At 34.7% G+C, this 21,969-nt stretch overlaps 1 protein-coding gene across 1 annotated transcript in view; it reads right to left on the bottom strand.

The window, feature by feature from the left end:
• LOC126755644 (uncharacterized) overlaps positions 1-18,221 on the bottom strand; it is a 156,743-nt gene extending 138,522 nt beyond the window's left edge. Inside the window, exon 1 of the mRNA XM_050468357.1 lies at positions 16,487-18,221. Within this exon, the coding sequence (XP_050324314.1) occupies positions 16,487-16,552 (66 nt within the window). The 5' untranslated portion in view covers positions 16,553-18,221. The remainder of the gene's footprint in view (positions 1-16,486) is intronic.
• Between the last annotated feature and the right edge of the window lie 3,748 nt (positions 18,222-21,969).

Genomic DNA, 21,969 nt, shown 5'->3' with positions numbered 1-21,969 from the left:
GAAAAATTTCAAAAAGTGGTCTACCAAAATAGTAGATATTTGTTTATGTATTTATTATTACAAATACTATAAAAATTGAAAGTTGAAATTTTATTAGAAATACGAAAATACTTTTACGACTACCCAGTATATAGACATTCCTGATCTGCGTGCCTCTCTTACATGCCACAAATTTAGTTAAGATTTTATGCTTCGGCTAAATTTTTACGATATGGTTTTATTCACTTATTCGCCATCTATTCACCATCTTCGCTATTCTGATCTTCCATAATTTGAAAATTTACGCCTTTATGTCTCAAATTGCTTAACACCTTCTAAACTTTTATACTCAGTGCCATTTGTACCTAATTCGTCCACAGATTTATTATTTAGTGTCTATGGTACACATGGAGCTATCCGCTTATTTGTATTTTCCATTGACATTTTAGATGTTCTTATGCGGCTTTATTTATCTCAGCGTGCCTTTATTATTCTTGTTGTTGTTTTTGCTTTCTTACATCGGTTAATATTCAGACTCGTTTGTTTTCTGCTTAGTATTTTCCATTCACCTCATACAGCCGTTTGTTGGCATTTCATACTTAATTTCTCTGCTGTTGTTGTTATTGTTGCAGTTTAAGCTTAAACACCTTCCACACCTCTCACCGCCAGCGGTTTTTTACGCTTAAACTCAGCTTAAATCTGCATTCCACCTCTGCTACAGTTCATAAGCAACTCATTGTTATTGTTGTTGTTGTTTGAGAATTTGTTTTTATTGTGATTATTGTTTGAATGAATGTGGTTAAAGCTTATTAATTATTCAAATCCGCTGAGATTATAATAATTTATAACGATAAGTTGTCTCGTTCATTTATGGCAAGCGTTAATACGCTAAATCGGTCATATGCTTGCATAATTTATATTACACATATATGGAAAGAGTATACCCGGTTGGAAAAATTTACTTCTGAGTACCTGGTGGAATATGTCAACGCGATCCTTACTGATATACGCATGTCTTCGAAACTGTTTGACAGAACAGGTTCTAATTTTCGAAAAATATTCTATATGTTCATTCGAAATATCCAAAACCGATTTTTGAGATTCAAAAAAGAATATAACCTCTCAAGAAACAAAATTTTGAATTTTTTTTAAACTAAGAGATTAATGTGAATATATAAAGAAGTCTTTAATAAACATATTTTTTTTCCTTTTTTGAAGTTCTTATGTGTTCCCTAAGAGATCTAGTATAACATTACGGGATATTGTTCCAAGCTGATGACATACCATTATGTGGCTTAGTTTTTAAGTCAATATATTCAGATTTGAATATTAAATTTCCAGAATTTTGGTTGTATATTCAAAACAATATATTCTAAAAAAGACTTTTTTGGGTACTGGACCAAACCAATTTCTTTCTAAAGGAATGAGTCGTAATATGTTTTCGCGAATACCAAAATCAAGCTTTTTAAGTATTGCATTTTACGAGTAGTTACGGAAAAAGTAAAAATATGGCCACCATTCAAGTTTTCCTTTTATTGCAAAGTATACGATAACGAAAATTTCAAAAAATTTTTTTTTTCAAATATTTCAATTTCGGTGTTCAACTTATTTGTTGGACTTATGACTCAATCTCTCGAAGACATTAGTTTTATCCAGTATTGCTTTAGTAATAAGAAAATATATTGCGAAAAAACTCGTATATCCTGTATACTCCACAATAGCCACCTTCAGCCACCCATCATTGGCATCATTCCTACCGGGTTACCTCGCGGCTACAACCTTAATACCGCAGCGCTTAGAAAACGAAGCAAAAGTTTATTAGCACATTTGCGGATTTGCAACTAATGCTAATCTCTAAGCATAAATATGCATTAAAGGCTTATTGAATGTCAAGATTTTCCAAAGCATTATAAAGTGGGTACGAAAAATTAAATGAATAACAAATCGCACGACAGCTACAAAAACAACCGTACCTGTAATAAACGCGCATGAGTCAAGATTTAAAAATAAGCAGCGTGTCCCCATTCCAGTATTAGATAATATAGTACGTGGCAAAGCAATACTTTCGCAAATTGCTCGATTTCTTCGCGCGAAAAGAACATTCATCGTTCGCTGGTTAACAGTTAACAATACAGATAGCCTTAAAAACTATTTATTGTACGCGAAAAACGTTTTAACTTAATTGCTTACACCCAAATGGCGTTTTTTCCAACGCCAGCTAAGAGAATCTAGTGTAGTTGTTGTTGCGAAAAGTGGGTTAAGATATGAGTGAGTTCTTACATGTAGCACATACGTACTGATGTATGGTATACATATTGTATAATACCGATGTGTCAGCACATGGTGCTACACGCTGATAATATGTAACATTAACTTCAAAAGTACCGCTTTCTGCGATTTTTGGTGTTTAAACTTATCAGCTGATGAAGTTGTTAATGTCAGACGTTGTCTGCGGTAATTAAAACGGTGTTATTGTTATTTTTGCAGAAAATTGAAGGATGATTATTTCGAATGAAAATATGAATAAAATTGCATGCTGTTAATAACTTTTCGATACTTTGGTATTGGTATATGGTATTGCTGTTGGATTAGTTATATGGCTGATCAACTAGGGATTAAATATTATCTTTACGGGATTAAAAGCGCTTCGGGTAGTCTAGTTGTTCCTAAGTGTTTCTATTATAAGGAGGTGCAGGTTTTCTATGATCTCCAGGAACATGGCTATTTAAGTTCATTATGGCGACGGCTAGCAAATAGCTTGTTCTAAATTATCTAAGAGTATTTATTAAACAGTTTCCCAGCAATAAAGTTTTAAACATTTCTGGTAATAAAAAAATCTTGAATGCTACTCACTCTCCTTACTTGGAATTTGAGGTTAGCAAACTTTTAGACATAAAACACAGTCGTAAGGTAGCAGTAGTCATAATAACTAATTTTTTTTTAATTTAATTAGGAAACAAGGCAAAGAAATCGAAAATTTAGGATATCCGACCAATCTTTTTAATTACCTTTTCAAAGCAGGCTTCGACAAGCTGCGTAGTATAAATATATTCGGTAGTTTCCGTTGTTCTGCGAAACAACAAAGCGGCAGGGACCGATGCGCCTAACAGTGTGGCCTTTAAGCCTGGAAAAACTAAAAACTGATCATATATTTACCATGTGCCAAATCTAAGGCAAGATCCGAAGAAAGAGCATCGACACACACCACCAGTTCGTCGCCTGACGTTGAGCAATACCAAAAGCTCCGTCAAGATCGGGAAGGACCTCTCCAAGCCGTTCGATACCAAACGAGGTTTCGGAAAAGGCGACCACCTATCGTGCGACTTTCAATCTACCATCAGCACAATCTTTTACAAGAATGTACAGTTACGGACGTAAGCCGATGATATTGACATCATTGGCCTCAACAACCGCCGTTAGTTCTGCTTTTTCCAGAATGGATAAGGAAGCAAAGCATATGGGTCTGGTAGTGAACAAGAGCAAGACAAAAAGACAGTCGTCGCACTGCCGCCTTGGCTTCCACGTCACTGTTGACAGTCATAACTTCGAACTCGTAGATAATTTCATTGATCTTGGAACCAGTATTAACACAAACAACAATTTCAAGTTCGAAATCAAACGCAGAATAACTCTTGCCGACAGGTTCTACTTCGCACTGAGTAGGCAACTGAGAAGTAAAGTCCTCTCTCGATGAACAAAGACCAAACGCTATAAGTCACTCATTATTCCCGTCCTACTATATGGTGCGGAAGCCGTTCAGCTCTGAAAGTATTCGACGAAATGTCCACCGGGAAAAGCAGAGGAAGACCTCAACTCCGTTGGAGAGATGAGGTGAAGAAGGACTAGACTACAATTGGTATCTCGAATTAGAAGAAGAAATTTTCGAACATCGCCGTGATGTGTTTGTTTTTTAAGTTTTTGTTGTTGAGTTGAACAACATAGCTATAGTTTTAAAAATAGGAACCATGTTATGGCTAAATGTTATCTAGAGAGAAGCTTGGTTGTAAAATAAATTCTGTTTAGAAAGGTTGTAGGAACGATGGAGGTCATGGTAGTAGAAAACGAAACGAAAAGTGGACTCCTGTATCATATGTTGACGCTTATGGAAAATTTTCAGCATCCAGCCCTAAGTACTTGAGATTGCAGAAGTTATTCTCCACATAGACTTACAAAAATTTCAATACTACCTACATATCTATATTTAATATTTTAATATTCTATTATATCTCTCTGATATTCGACTACCACGCTCCTTGGTTTTGACAACTATAAAGTATGTTAAATATTCCCTGAACAACAACAACCTGTTATTGGTAAAAATGAATCATGTCTGGTAAAAATCATCACAGCGCGTTGGCACCTGTCCTCGACTTTGATGTACGGTGCTAAGCCGTATTTATGATAGATATATGTACATATATCTAAGAACTACGTGAGCAATACAACACCAAATAGACGCCATAAAATGCCAAAAACAAAATAAACACATAATTGTATGTATGTATGAATGTGAAAAAGTGTGATATCCACGCAGCAATCAAATGATTTCAGCCGAAATATTTGGCAAATTAAACCCTTTTACCACTTTGCTGCACCAGCCACGAACTCAGCGAATCGTTGGAAAAACAAAGCAGCCAATGACAACGACAACAAGCACAACAACGCACACCGAAACCGAAATCGAATGTTACAACAAACAAAAAGCCGCAAAGAAATCATCAAAAATCAACAGATTAAGCGTAAAAATTTATGAGCTGCTTAAACGCTTCATATCAGTTACCATTTGTATACACTTATTAGGCCAACGTATTGTTCGTCAGTACACACGCACACGCACTCATACATACGTGTATATGTGCTTGTGGCTTTCTGTGATTGAATGTGTGCAACAGGCGTGTGGTGCGGTGTTAAAAGCACGCCGCTTTATCTGCCTTCGTACATACACATACATACAGTGATGTGTACATATGTATGTATGTATATGTGAAAGTATGTTTGTTTGTGCATGTAGGCTAACATGTGTATCTGTCAATCCGCTATTGAGGCGTACAAAACGGTTGAAAGCTTCGAAACCAAATACTAGTATCGGAAAAAAAGAGTAAAGCAGTCAAACTATAAACGCCAATATTATCGCGACAATAAAATTAAATGCTTTATAATTAACAAAAATACAAAAAGTGATTTGTGGGGTTGTGGCACTTTACTACAAACCAAACAGAAAAAAAACATTGTCACCTAATAAGTAGGTATTTATGGTTTATTGTTTTCTTTTATTTTTTTCAGATTTCTGAAAATAAATATTTTATTTTAGTGAGGGTGCTTATACTTGTACATACATGTGTGTATATATGTGTATGTGTGCTTAAAGCTACGATAATTACTCACCTATATTTTTTAGCATTTTTCGGCTTTCACTCAACGCTGTAGATATTTATTATCTTAATCTCTACGCCTAGCACAATAACAAAAACCAACGATATAACTGTTATGTTCTTACTTTTCTTTCAATTTTTAGCGTAGATTACTGGCAAGTAAAGTTTGTACGCAGTTTTATTACCAACTGTCAATGAAGGATTAAAAGAGTTTTTATTTGTGATGGGATTTGCGCAGAGAGATAGGCCGCTGGTGATAAATATGTATGTGCTAATACACATGCGACACATTGGGAGACGGTCATGTGGCGTGCAAAAGCAGATATGGTGATAGCGCGCCACTAAGTTGGAGTTAAATTGTAGGGTTGACAACGCAACCGCATAGTTTAGCCATGTGTGTGTGTATGTGTGTGTGTTTTTTGTAGTCTACTAGGTATTATCAGCACGTCAACGCATTTTATAGTATGTATTTGCTAACTACTGATTTCCTGATTTGAAGACCATTTGAAGAGCGAAAATTTCTGCGGCATAATCAATCGCGCAAGTAAGTGCAAGATATATATTACTTATGTGGCTTATATCAAGTAACAACAACAACAACAGCAACCAATGCTACCGCACATTGTATGACAATGACATCACTATAAAGCTTAATGCGGCGATTTATTTATTATATAGATTTACCCTTTTTCATAATTTTTCAATAAGCTCGCCATAAGCCGGCACAAACACGCAGACATACAGAGACATAGCCGTAGGCATTTACAAATGCAAAGGCATGCCAGTAGGCAGATGCATGTGTGTGTGTATGTATGTATGTGTGTCATACATGTGGTATACGCAACCCCTGTCGTTCGGTGTTTGGAGCGCGATAAAATGCGTAAATCCCCACATACAAAATTAATTTATTAAAACCCGAAGAAGCTAACACTTTGGTGAAACTGATTTATAAATACATACATTTACCCAACTGTACATATATATTTGAACATACATACTTGTTCACATATTTGTGCTGTGTAACAAAGACGTCGCTGAGTTGGTTTTCTTGTTATTACTTAGTGCATATGTATGTGTAGGTGTTTTGCATTGCTCACGTTTCTCGTCGCTTAATGCATATAATCCTTTTTCTTCAAACTTAAATTTATCACTATACTGTTTTTTCTCGGATATACATGTGTATATATTTTTGATTTCATGGAATATATGTCCAATAACATTCAAAGCCTATTAGCAAAATATATTTTATAAGTTTTTGAAATATTTTTACAACATAATCTCTAACGGGTGCATCAGTACTAAGGGGCATATCTGGTATGAATTTAAAAAAAATATATTTTTTTCATATTATCCGGAACCCGTAAAACATGCCACCAATGAAAGAGAAACAACAGTTTCGGACGAAAGACCCTCCCTTTTGATGACGACCATGCCATTAAAAATTACCATTTAAGGGCATGCATCTGGAATGACCGGTCCCATAATTTGGAAAGTGCCGCTGCACAGCTGATTGATGTCCTCGTAAGTGTAAATTCTGACACCTTTGCCGTCGAAGAAGTGCGATGGACGGGACCAGGACTAAAACAACTAAGTTATTGTGCCATTTACTTCAGTGCCCATATAAGGGAGCGCAAATTTGCAGAGAACGGTCGATAAATTCAGCCTCCATGATGAGGCATCTCCAAATGGGTTTAGGCTGATCGACTTCGCCGGGGTCCGAAATATGAATTCCAGCATAACAAAATTCATCAAGCTACCTGGCTGTCTCCAGATCGAAAATCCACCAATAGTTGTGATAGACGAAAGACACGTCTCGCGTGTTTTAGACGTGTGTACGCTCCGAGGTCTTAACATTGACTCGGACCACTATCTTGTTGCAGCCAAGATACGCACCCGCCTCTGTGCAGCAAAATACGCACATCAACAAACACAAAGAATGGTATTAGTTGATCGAAAGCATGCCCAAAGATTAGAATTTAAGTGTGCATTGCTCAATCCAGAAAATGGGAAACTCCACAATCTGCACCAACTACTATGGAATAAGTCTACTCAACATCGTATATAAGGTTGTATCGAGCGTACTGTGTGAAATATTAAAGCCAACCGTCAACAAACTGATTGAACCTTAACAGTGTGGCTTTAGGCCTGGAAAATCAACAACCGACCAGATATTCACCATAGGCCAAATATTGGAAAAGATCCGTGAAAAAAGGATCGACACACACTACCTCTTCGTCGATTTCAAAGCTGCTTTTTACAGCACGAAAATGATCTGCCCTTATGCCGCTATGTTTGAATTTCGTATCCCCGCAAAACTAATATGGCTGTTGAAACTGGTATTAAGCATTAATAAAAGCTCCGGCCGGTTCGGGAAGGACCTCTCCGAGCCGTTCGCTAACAAACGAGGTTACAAGCAAAGGCGATTTCCTATCGTGCAACTTCTTCAATCTACACCAGGGGAAAATAGTTTTTCTATAAGAATGTACAGCTGCTGGCGTACGCTGATGATATTGATATCATTTGCAAAGAAAATGGATGTGGTAGTTAACGAGGGCAAGGCGAAATATCTTCTAAACATATAGTCGCCGAACTCGCGACTTGGGTCCCACGTCACTGTTTACAGTCATAACTTTGAAGTCGTAGATAATTTCATCTATTTTGGCACCAGTATTAACACCAATAAATAATAGTTCGAAACATACCAGTGAATCAGTTATCATATCATTTCAGGTCATAATCTCAATAATAAATCGCCTATTCATCTATGGACACATAGAGAAAAGAACTTTGGCAAGCTTAAACACAAATACCGTTTAAAAGATACCTGGCTATCATCGATTAATGCTGCCACATTAAAATATCTTTTCTAGAGAAATATTATTTAATATAATTCTAAGGACTTTCTTCGGTAAGTGTACCATATATAATTACGTAGATTAGTTCCGTCAGCTTTAGGAATGCAATCAATGGTAATGCCTGCCCACAAATTTCGAAGCAGCCATTTAATTGATTGTGCTATTAATTTTCACATATGTTTTAGAGTAATTACCTTTAAAGGTCTTAAAATCACTAATCGTTTTCACAAAAAATTAATAACGGCGACTAAGCAAAATTAAATATTAAGCTGGGAGTTTTTAGAAAGTAAAAGCGGTCAGTGAAATTTTTTTCGATAATATTTAATTGATGGCGTACTGAACACAGAACCCATTTTTCTACCAAATTTGGATTATTAAAAATAAAAACTTTGGATTAAAAACAAATCAGTTTGAATTCCTTACAAGCAAAGTGTATAAACATCATTGTATTTCGATAAACTCTTACTTAATTAAATGTATCACTCATAATGAATTTAATAAATGTAATCAACTTAATCTTCTCAATTATTTATTGAATGGCTTAATGGCAAATAATTAATTAACTTAATCACATTTATCAACCACAATATTATGCACGTTTGCTCTATTATGAACCACGAGTAAGCTTTGCTTTAAGAATTTAAAATGCCAATGAGTGAATGCTCTAACACAATACTGGAAAAATGTTTTAGCTTAGAGGTTTTCTTAATTTTTTTGATATAAAAACAACTTGAAGCCAAACTCTTCGTATTTTGGTGGAATTTTATGGTGAACATGCTCTAGTGATTTCGGCTTGAATGGCGAAGGGCGTTTGAAGGTGACGAACTGGAAGCATTACTCGAGGAAGGGTACACAGAGAACCAACAAAATTTGATGTCATAAAAATTGAACCTATGAAATAATGAAATGCTTTTTAAGTCCCACAAAAGAACTCGTTTTTGCATCGGAGTGTTTCTAGTGTTGAAAAATGGACTCACTATGACTGCCCCAAAGACCAAAAATCACACGTGAGGCCTCACCAACTGGTTAAATCAATGGCCAAGCTCTTTATTTGGTGGGATCAGGAAGGAATGCAGTTTTATGACCTTCTAAAACCGGTTGAAGCCACTAATAGGGAACGCTATCGACAACAACTCATCAAACTGAAGATAGCAATTGCTGAAAAACGACCAAAATTAGTAACTAGACCCGAGATCCTAAAAATAAAAAGGATACAAATACCGAAAATTTGATTTTTGGCAGACATTAAAAAAAAAAACAAGTATAAAAATTGTATAAAAATTTCAATGAAAATTTCGAAATCGAAAAAATTAATAAAAAAAAAATCGTCCAAGTCTTTAAGAATTGTTTTTCAAAGACCCGTATATAATTTCATGAAGATCGTTGAGTAGTTCTCAAGAAATCTTGCCAACGGACTTCAAAAACACAGATTCGAGTAAAACCCGTTTAAAGACGTCGCTCTTTGTCTAGCTAGCCTCGAACGCACAAATTCTCAAGGCTGTATCTCCGAAACAATTACTGGGATCAACTTGAAAATTTAGCGCAATATTCTAGAGGGGTTGTAGAATAAGACAGTAAGCAATATTTTTGGATTATTTGAAACTCGTAAACCCTTAAAGTGTTTGTTTATTATAAGTTACAACCCGAACCAAAAACATTTCCTGTCTATAAGCAGTCCATACCCTGTAGGAAAAATAAATTTGAGTTGAGTTTTGTTGTTTTTTTAAATAAGGTGCTGATTTTTTGTAATACATACATACATACATACATACATATTACGTATATATTTTTTTAATTTTTTCATTCATAAAAATATATGTATACTTTTTTATATAAATACATAATATATAAATTCAGAAGAAACCTCTACCAGTTGGTATGATTAAATGTAATTTTTTATAAAATTCTGATATTATTTACATTATAGTCACCCTGTAGCGATTTTTTACGATTTTTCAAAGTTTTCCTACAGGGTTCTTACGACTCTTATACTAAATTAGCCAGCTTATATGTATGTATACAACCGCAAATATATTTGTGTATACATAACATTATTTAGTAACATTGTTGAGCGATAAACCCGTAAAAAATGGACTAAAATAATGTTAAATCAGAATTAATCAAAAAATATACACTTAGAGATAAAATAATTACACACTTGGGACATAATCAATTATATTGCGGTAAAAAAACAACAACAAACAACAGATGTATCACTAAGTGTTCAACAGGCAATACACACACACATGAGCATTAGACATTTGTGTATATATGTGCGTGTATGTGTGTGTGTGTTGGCGAGCGCTTATATTATGGGCATTTGCACGCGCAATCGCATGACTTACGATTAAAATTCAATTCGTTTTTATTTTTATCAGATATTTTTGGATTAACTGCGCTGCAAACTCAATGAAGTAGATTTGTATGTGCATTCGCGCTCATGTGTTGTGACGCTAAATTGTTGCCAGCTTGTGTAGGGGAGCTTTGTTTGGGCGTGTAACCCCTTGCGCTTTGCGCCATAGCGCTTACGCTTTATGCGCATTTGCTTAGTGGGTCAACAGGATTATCTTATCTGTGACGCGGTGTTGAGTGCGGCTAAATGGCCACATTGGCGGCGCGTCGCTCGCCGATAGCGGCATATGAAAAACGTACAGGGGGTAAAGCGGAAGAGGAGTTAGCAAACTAAAGCGTTAAATAAACGTGCAAATGTAGATATGTAAAAAAAATTTTCGTCGGCATATTTACAAATTATATGATGGTGCGTGTGTACGCTTGTATTTATGAGCGTTTTATTGTTTATGCCTGCAAAATGCCGCAGATGTGAGTTAAATAAGTACAGGCGCTTACTCATTACAGTAATTCACGGAACTAAAGTTGCTTTTTAGTCTAAATTTTTTCTGATTTTTAAAAAACCGCACGATGTTGGAATAAAAAATTATTAAATTTGACATTTCCAATTTGAAAATTATTTTTATACCCTAAACAGGGTTTATTAAGTTCGGCATGAAGTTGTGTAATACCCAGAAGGAATCGTCTGAGACCTTATAAATGAAAAATAAAAAGAAAAGTTTTTGAGATATCGTTCTGCAATTTCGCATAAGTTTCTCCAAAAAGCTGCTCCTTTGTCAGAACTGCCAATTTCGGACCATTATAGGATATAGTTCCTTTATAAACAGAGCTTAAGGGGTTACATGTGTTTACGTGTTTCAAAAATCGATTTTTTTTTATTGTCTTATTGACCTCTAAAACACATCTAGAATATTTTTCTAAATTTTCAAGTTGATCCGAGTAATAATTTCGGAGATACAGCCTTGAGAACTTGAGCGCTCGAGGCTAGCTAGGCTAAGTGCGCCGTTTTTAAACCCGTTTTACTCGAAACTGTGTTTTTGAAGTCGGTGGGCAAGATTTCCCGAAAACTATTCGACCGATCTTAATGAAATTTTACGCAGGTGTTTAGAATATAATTCTTAAAGACCTGGAGGAAGAGTTTTTCTTCGATTACAACTATTTGAAAAAAAGTGTCACCATATTTTCACTGAAATTTTAATTTTTTTATAAAAATATCTGCCAAAAATTCATTTTTTTCTTTCGTCTAAGTTCTATGTTAAGGTTCTAACTAATATACGTACTTTTTCACTTTAGATGATCGTGTAAGGTGTTATCCTGCCAATGCGGACGCATCTATTTTTCAAGGGGTCACCGGAAAGGCGTCGCAATGGCCGAGTTTAACATATTTTTTCCAAAAATTTGGGAATTTCTTTGTGTGTTTGTAACAATAAAAAATTCTAATAAATAATTTCCTTTTTATATGAGAAAAAATGTTGTAAAAGGCTGTTTTTTTACAAGAGGACGCTCATATAACACCTAAAACTCATGTCCTTGTTTGCGAAAATATCTTCATGAAATGTGGAATGTCTTATTTTTGAAGGCAAAGCTATAATCTCCAATTTGACCGATCAAAGTCCAGAAAAAGATCTTTTAATACTCGCTTATGGCATAAGAAATGCTTCCGTGCTGCTATGGGTGGTTGAGTATACACATTTTTTTACACAATAATGATTACGAGAAGCCGAGAAAAGCTTAATTTAATGTATTTTCAAACATTTGAGCGGGGCAAAACTATTTTTTCCAAAATTTATAGAACTAATAATACACCCAGAAACTTAACATTAGTTTTAAAATTTTTCTTTAAAATTATTTTCCTAAAAAAATTTTTTTAGTATACATTTTATTACTTTTTATCACAATACCAACCTACATACGTCATATCAACCGATAGTCGCGCACTCAAACTGCACGAGTTTTGCGGCCAACTGGCATTTATCTGCTAATTAGAATTTAATTAATACCATAAACAATTATCTGTTTTGAATACTGCTTAGGCTTGGTAATGCAGCGAGAAGCAAAGTGACGATAATAAATTAATGAATTACTTATTTTCACATAAGAGCTGTTACTCATTAACAATGAATATTCGTATAAAAAATATGAGCAACATAATTCAGTGCACATTACTATTATAATCCACTGTACCCATTGTTTGCTTTAATTATCCTAACATTTTTGCACTTTAGCAATGACCCGGAAGATAATTACTACTGATAGCGGTAGTACATACTAATATTTATTGTATATACATATATGTATGTATATATATTTAAGTTTTTGTTTTTGTTGGCACATATTTTTTGACTCTGAACTGAGAACACTTAATTTTAGGTTTGATCTCTTTATCCACTATATAAAGCGGTCATGCGTTTCTGCTTCACCACACAATCTCAATCTTTGAATGAGTTCAACTGTATGAGTGTGTCGTTGAGACAACACACGCCAATTAACAGTTAATACTGAAACCACTATGCCTATTGTCACCCACACACGTCGCTTGCTTCTTACTCATTGCCAATGTTTGTCTTGGACAACAGAGTGCCTGATAAGGATTACCGTAATCTGCGCTAATAGTCGCATAACGGTACACGAAGCTATCTGCAACGAGCACACACACATATATACTATATGTATGTATATACTATACATACTATATACATATATACAACATAAAGCAATTACTTTCATTTTCACCTTTATTTGGTTGTTGGTGAGGCAGCGTTGAAACAAAGCGAAAAAAACGCACACGCAAATAAAAACAACAACACATGGTTAATGTATCGTTTACTTAGATTTTGCCTTTGTTGGCGTTGCGTGAGCTGTAAATTGTTTTTGTTATTTTTATTTCAGCATGTGCTTGTGTGAGTGGTGTTTATACACCTGCACGTGCTTGCGTGCACAAGTGTGTATATTTGGGTTTAGGCTTGGTAAGTCAAAGATTTTGCTTTATTTGCAATGTTGACTTTGTAATGCATTCATATGCTTGTGAGTTTTATTGCTGTTCACTAAAAAAAAAAATTTTTTTAAATCTTTGAGGTTTGAAGATTGTGCACTAAGCACAGCTCTTTTGCTCAGGGCGTTAATTAATGGCTACGTGCGAATTAAGACAATTTATAGATGAAATTAACAACAACAATTATTACAAAATGACAAGAAAAGAAATTTAAAAAAATATTTTTGCTTTTATAATTTCTGAAATAATTCGCCGTCGGCATTTTCATTTTTGGAATAAGCTTAGCTATATAGCAAAAAATTATAAATAAATATTTTTTAGAATATATGTATGTGCTGGGGATAAGTAACTATGAATCGCTAGCGCTCTCGTCTTCCACAGACTTACTGACTTTTGGACACATATCAGCGTAGGAGACATTCAGTCTGAAGTTATCTCTGTTATCTATACGAAAATTAGCATTGATGGAGAAGCATAGCGGCAAGAGTGTTTGTATGCACATATGTATGTACATACATATATGTATGTATGTATGTATATCAATTTTGGCACTTCACTTCTTAAAGTATCGCAAGAATGCTTTTTACGCAACTAGATTTATATTGATAATTGTTTACTTCACAGATAAGCATTATGCACATCGTGAGGAAATATATGAACAAATATTTTCATGAAAATAGGATTAATTGAAATTTAAATAATTACATATATTCAACTACATTAAGCAAAATTAATTGAAATTGTAATAATATTGGTAGTCGAAAAAGTCTTTTCGTATTTTCTCAATAGATGTCGCTGCAGTCCTATATCTCCAGTGCTACCAACCACATTGTGCCATACCATATAGTGTAGGAAAGGTGAGATTTCAAGCTTCATTTAACCCAAAAAATTAAATTCGGGGAAGTTGAAAAAAGTTTTGTATTATATAAAAAAAGGGAAAAATGCCTCGCAAGCCACCAATGAAATTTGTGAAGTTTACGCAGACGATGCTGTATCAGTTCGTGTAGCACAACAATGGTTCGCTCGTTTCCGTTCTGGAAATTTCGAAATTTCGATTTACACTGATGAAATAATGTCTCTAGCGGAAAAATGGAAAAATGTGGTCTACCAATATGGTAGATAGTACATACAGTTGGTTGGTTGGTAGTTGGTTCATTAAAGTTCATTATAAATATAAAAAAGTGAAGTTTGATTAGAAATACGAAAAGACTTTTTCGACTACCCAATATAACATACATAAATATTGGCAGCTAACGAAAATTAAAGGCTAATAATATATGTTTTAATAGCAACCCAAGGATGGGCCATAGCAGCAGCATATTTGGAACATAATGGCTACTTGGTAAGGTTCTTGAAGATCTTCTATGCTTGTTAAACAAATTTGAGTTAATTTAGTGTTGCAAATAATGCATTGAAAAACAATTGAAATACGAATACCGGTTAAAAAAATAACCCCAGAAACCTCATTAAAAATATACTTTTAATTTTTAAGCTCAAATGCCGGTTTGAAAGAAAAAAAAATTGTTTTATATCAGTTTTAAATGAAATTTTAATTTTTAATCAAAACTTTTTAACCCGGGGTTAAGTCGTAATCCTATGCAGGTGTATTTAAAAATTTTATATACTAGACTACATATTTATACTTGTATAAGTGATACTGATTTAATAAAAGCTACGATTCCCTCCTTTTGGTGTTGACCTGAGCGATTTAGAACAAACATTATACAATGTGACACAATAGGCCGAGTCCGTTCGAATGACTTGGTGGATATTTTGGGTATGAAACGCGTTCTTGGGCGACTCGTCCCGATAATACTGATTTTTTTTTTTCAAAAAGAGTACCGTAAACAGGTCTCTTTGAACATGAGAACAGCCGATGAGACATGGGTTTATGAGTTTGACATGCAAACAATTCAGCAATCATCGTAATGTAACCCGTTTTCAAGCGAAAACTCGATGAAGCAACTGAAGGCCATCCCGAAAAGTGCTTATGAAAAATGTTTCGAGGACTGGAAAAATCGTTGGCATAGTGTATTACATCTGGTGGGGATTTCATTGAAGGCGAAAAAATAAATATTGCTAAATAATTAAATATTTTGCGTTTTTTTACAATTTCCGGATACTTTTTTGTCACAAATGTTTCTAGTACAATTCCACTTATAAGATTGTACTCAAACTTCTGAATAAATGAGAATACTAAGAAAAAATATGTTTTGATAAAAAAAAAACGCAAATTTAAGCAAATTCAGTATCACAAAGAAGATTTAAACAATTTCCCTTTATAAGCTTATTATAAATTTATTTGTTCAATTCACAACCTGTCGTAAAGCATCGTAAAATCGTAAAATTATAAATTTTTACACTTGTTTTTTATAATTTTACGATTTAACGATGCTTTACGACAGGTTGTGAATTGCTCAATTATTGTTCTATATTCTATATGGCTACCCTATGTGCGAGAGTGGCTAAATATTTATTTGGAAGCCAAGATAAATCATAAAAAGGCTACCACATATTTCCCAGATTTATTTCCAAAATATTTACAATAATATTAAACATTAAAATCGTAAGAATAGCGAGCCGAGAGAGAAGAAATCGCCTTCTACATTAAATTTGCTCGCACTAAGTATTTTAGGCCACAATTGTGTATAGTTTATAAGCTAACTTAGAGTATTTCTAGTTATCATGTAACGAAATAAAAATACGCTAAATAATTACCAAATTAATTTGAGTTTGAACCAGCTATTTAAAAATTGTCAAATTATGTCTGAATAAGCTAAATATCGTTTAGTTAAGTGAGACTAGCGCACTTAGATATTCAAACACTGATTTAAATAAATGGAAAATGGTTTTCTGGTAACAAGTATATTAATTTCTAATTTCTTTAAAAAACATATACCAAAAATACTGTTTATCTTCATTTTAGCCTCAAAACTCACCTGTGGTCCGGCATTGGCGGCCACCCAAGCCTCTGCAAATGTTTCCATAGCACTTTGGAAATCCATACTTAACAAATTCTCACTTCAATAGCGACGGCTTTCAACTTTTCTAACTTAAAGTGTTTTTTACGAAGGTTTATATATTATTTTTTAATATTTTTTGTTTGAACACGGCACTTATTGAAACTGATTCCTTGATCAAAACAATTTATTGTATTTGAGTGACACTATTGTTTGGCAAAAAGCTTCTTTAGCAACGCATTTCCGATCAAATATGTATATAATATTTAATTGGGCCAATTGGACACACACCACATGCACTAGTTACAACGCGCGATTATTGAAAATGAGTGCAATCACTGAAAAGTCATTGGCGCTTGACCATTGGCGATCGTGTTGAAGCATTAGAACGCTAGTTAGGAGCTATACGCCGTTATTACTTAATTTCTCAGCAAGTTCTATTATAACTATTGGAAATATGGTTGCGCGCTTGAGTGATTGTTGGCAGCGGCGTTGGCGCGGCATCATTAGCAGTTCATTGCTCAAGCTGTTAGCGATGGCAGACAGGATCTCCAAAGCGTATATATATTTCATATATGAGGGAGTGCGCTTGCAGTGAATTTGGCGTATGAGTTAATATTTGCTTAGATTTGCCTAGCGCTGGCAGCAACTTCTTGCAGGCGCGACGCGCATACAAAGTCCGTGGCAGAAGCGTAACTAACGCGCCTAACGAGTCAAAAGCAGTGATGCATTTGAAACTGTTGACCGGCTGTTGATAAAGTTAGATTTGTTGATTGCTGGATGCTTAATGACGTGCTTTCTTATTGGTTTTACCGGGCGCTGTTTTGTGAACGCATGTGGGAATTTCGCGGCATAGGCTTTGAGGTAGCTTTTAAATGCCGTGAGTTCACACAGTGGACTTTTTGCGAAGTTCAAATAATTTTTATTTTTATTTTTAATTTTTTATTGTTTGCACTTGCTCAGAAATGGCTTGTAGTAGGAACTAGAAAACGACTAGCATGCAGCGGAAAAGTTATTTTATTTTTTTGCAATATTTTATAACGTGTTTTATTTAGTTTTTGTATTATCCTCTGTAAATTCACTTCACTATCGTTTGCCGTTTTCGACTTTATTCGCTATGTTACGCGTTACGTTAATTCGCTATTTGCTTGGATTCACTATTCTGTCCGTCCGTTTATCGACACGCACGCTTCACACTTGATCGGGCGCCATTCAACGACTGACTGTCAACATGCAATGTCAATTGCCACAATGATAAGCTCAGCAGCGCCACTCCAGTGTCCCCACTGTCAGCACCTCCAGTAAGCACACCACCGCCAGCCCCCTTTTTCGACCGACGCTTAATTCGTATTGACGATTTATTTGTTTTGCTGTTATAATTGTTGTTGTTTTTGTTGTAATTGTTGTTATTAACACTGATTTCTAATGCCGCATCATATCATCCATACACTTCAATTTGTAGTATGATGTTCATATGCCACCATTGACGACACGCCGTCTCCGCCCCATCCCCTGTCCACAATCATTAATTGCATTCGATTGTGTGTAATAATTTTTCGTTCAATTTATTATTTATCTATTTCACATGTGTGTACTTGTGTAAATGCGCGCATTAAACTTGCTGTTAATGTTCGATTTGTTCTATTGTTTTGTTTATTAGATTTATCAGTGGTTATATCGTAACAAAATCGAGCAACATAACATCCTTCTACACTGTCAGTTGCCGCACAACTGATTCGGTTTTGCGCTCTCAACAATTCACCTCAATTTACCTTTCAGCACACATTGTTTGGTTTGTGTGCGTGTGTGTGATGGCGCGCACTCGTGTGTGTGTGTCGCATTTGCTCTCTGAATTTTGTTGCATTTGTAGTGGTGTTCATGATGGCGCTCTCGAAACTTTGCCTTCCTCTGTAGTGGTATGCGCTCTACACATACTCATACACTTTGGTCTCAGAAATGCTTCATTCTCTCACAAATTCTCCCAACCGTTGTTCCTATTGCATTGTTTGGTTGAGTTACCAATACTTTCTGTTAACTGGGTCTTTGTTTTCTAGCTGGCTAACTTTTATAAGCTTGGGAGTTTGCCGAAATATAGCATAATTCGCCATTTTATAACGACCATTGATTAGTTCTTGCAATATGAATCCAGGAGTATACAAATTTTAGCACCAATTACATGCTTTCCAAGTTCAGGTTTTTGTTTTGGCTAAGGTACGAGTATTTCTCTAATTAAGTCAACGCTTCTTGTTTTCTAAAATTTCTAAATCTTAGTACTGGTTCAATGCCCTCTTCAAATAATTGACTTAACAAATATTTCGAAAAATGTTAACAGTATTTCGTTTTTTTCGACCACGCACATATTTTTGTAGGCATGCAACCAAGAACCCAAACGCAATTCAACTTTGCACTGATCGCCATGTGCTTTGGTCGACATTGTAAAAAAAAAAAATCGTTTCCTTTTCGCAATATATTCGTATCGGATGTATTATATTTGAGAATATTCTCACAGAAATAGTTTTGGAAATATTAGCTTTGCCCTAGGCGTGTATCACCGGTACCTGGGGATAGTTTTTTGTCGTGATTACCGCTGATATACTGGCTGCCAACTTGTTGACTTAGATCTCAAACCACTAAACGCGATATTCTTGAAACGCTGTTTGAAGACCTTTTCACCCGTTATTAAACTAGGTTTAATTCTATAAATGCAGATTTCTTTATTAAATTACTAAATAAAATGCCGATTTAAGAAACTCTCAGAACACCGTTTGGTTGGCAATATAAATATAATTTCTATAATTATTATTAACATCAAATACATTAGATAAACCACTTTATGCCATTTTTCCGCTAGAAACCTTATTCCATCAGTATAAATCGAAATTTCGAAATTTCCAGAACGGAAGCTAGCGAACCATTGTTGTGCTACACGAACTGATACAGCACCGTCTCCGTAAACTTCACAAATTTCATTGGTGGTTTTCGTGGCATTCTTCCCTTTTTTATACAAAAATTTCAAAATATAGTGAATTTCTTCATTATTTTCACTCATTCTTGAACAGCTGTACCTTTTTTTCAACTTTTCAAAATTTTACCTTTCCAACACTATATGGTATGACACAATGTGATTGGTGGCACTGGAGATATACGACTGCAAGAACATCTATTGACAAAATACGAAAAGACTTTTTCGACTACCCAATATTATAAAATGTATGTATCACCAACATCGGCGGTTTCATGCTGACATGAGGATTAGGATCCTGGGATTTTCGAAGAAGTTTGAATACCTTGTTCTTCCATAATTTTAAAGTAATCCATATTATCAAAATTAATTTAAAATTATATACGAAGTTTAGCGATCAGATAAGGAACACTTGAGGAAATTTAGGTAATATTTGTTTGATATATTTTTACTTCATAAGCTATGAACATGCACTCATTGAAGGATTACGCTATCAAAAACCAACTAGTATGACATCTCTGTGCCGAATTTCATATCAAAATAATAATTACTGTTTAGTATACGCTTGTCTTTCTGAACTACATAAAGTGCTTTCGGCAATTTTTTAATATTTGTGTCCGGAATCAAATTTCTGGTGCCGAATGTTGGAAAAGACCTTCCGGTAATAATTGTTTGTAACGAGCAAGTGTTTACGATTGGTACACTTTATTCAAAGAGGATCGAGAACGTGTTGACGACGAACAACGTCAAGGACGGCCATCAACATCAACTGATGATTAGCACGTCATTTAAGTAAAGGAACTGGTGCTTGAGAATCGACGATTAAAAGTCAGAAATCTTATTGGCATCGTTGGAATTTCGGAAGGATCAGTGAAAACCATTTTGAAAGATCATTAGGGCCTAAGAAAATTTAAAACAGACGATCAATCGGCCAAATTTCGTGGCTAAGGTGAGCCGAACTCGAAAAAACCACTTTAAATTAGGTCAAAAATCAAGGATGTGGCCAGTTTTCTTTGGTTATCGAAGTGTGGTGCACTCCGAATTCCGTCCGACTGGTAAAAACAAGATATTTACTATTTGCGTGTTATGCGTCGTTACCTCGAAGCTATTCGTAAAAAGAGGTCGGAATTATGGGCCGCCATTTCTTGGCTTTTTACACCACGATAACGCACCATCGTATACTGCGTTGATTCTTCGTGAGTTTTTCGCCAAATTTTCAACCAATATCATGCCGCAACACCGTATTCGCCTGAGTTAGCTCGGTGTGACTTCTGGCTATTCAGCAAACTCAAGCGACCGCTCCGAGAAAACCGTTTTGAGTCAATTGAAGGCATTAAACATGAATCGCTTCGTGGATTGGAAAAAACGTTAGGAAAAGTGTCTTGACGCCATGTGGGATTACATCGAGGTGAACGACATAGATTTTGAAGAATAAACTAAAAATTTTAAAATTATGAATAAAGTCTTACTACTTATTGCTCATAGTAGTAGGTTTTTAATCTGGTATATTTGGACCATTTCCTATTCTTTGAAAGGGAAAGTGCTTATACAAAGCATTAAGAATCATATATGATATTTTACATATGCATTATTAAGATGCAGTAAAATTAACACTACTCAACAAATCTGAAAGAAAAATTTGGGACTGATGCGCGAAGAGATCTGTGGGGTATTTGATATGTCCTTATTACGATTTTGAAATTACCGATTTTTCATTCATTTTAGCCAACCCAAACTTAGCCTCTAACATCACAGTCGCAAAATTGTATTGCAATTGTACTAATCTCATACGAGGCTCAACTCAATTCGCAAACTTTAGAAAGCATTCACAGCAAGTTTTAACAGTAGTAATATTAAAAGTTATTTAAAAACAACAAAACCGCAAAAAATTTTATAAGTTCAAAGCTGCTTCGAGGAAATTTATTACTCCGAGAAAATTATAATTTCGTTATGAACTTATTATTATTGAATATGTATCGAAAATTTTATAAAAAATTATTTAATATTATAAATTATTTAATGTATTATAATCATATACACTCCATGCATGTAAGGATATAACTGCAACTGAATTCATAATCCATCCTTTGACAATGTGAAGAGTGCATACGTTTTTATAGAGACCGGCTTTTTCAGTTACTCTCTCAACTGTGCATATGTTTTTGTGAGAGATATTCAAAACAAATCACACGCATACCACGATAGCTGTGAGCGAAAGTAAGCGCCATAAGAGAGCTCGAACTCAAGAGCACACACACATCTGCAAATTCCGCCAAACTGATAAGGGAGAACGAAATAACAACAACAATAAGTTAAAGCAAAAAAAAAAACACAACACAAATGGCACAATCATTAAAAAATACAAATAAAAATTATAATTTATGTATTGCTAAAAATATTATAATTTATTTAAATATACCTACATAAATTATTAAAAATATATTAATATTATATACATCTTATGGTGGCAGACCAAAGAAATCTCATTTGTTTTTTTGTG

This window comes from Bactrocera neohumeralis, chromosome 4, assembly GCF_024586455.1.
Source record: "Bactrocera neohumeralis isolate Rockhampton chromosome 4, APGP_CSIRO_Bneo_wtdbg2-racon-allhic-juicebox.fasta_v2, whole genome shotgun sequence".
NCBI lineage: Eukaryota > Metazoa > Arthropoda > Insecta > Diptera > Tephritidae > Bactrocera > Bactrocera neohumeralis.
Note: the sequence above shows the minus strand (reverse complement) of the source record. Positions and strands in the feature narration are given on the sequence as shown.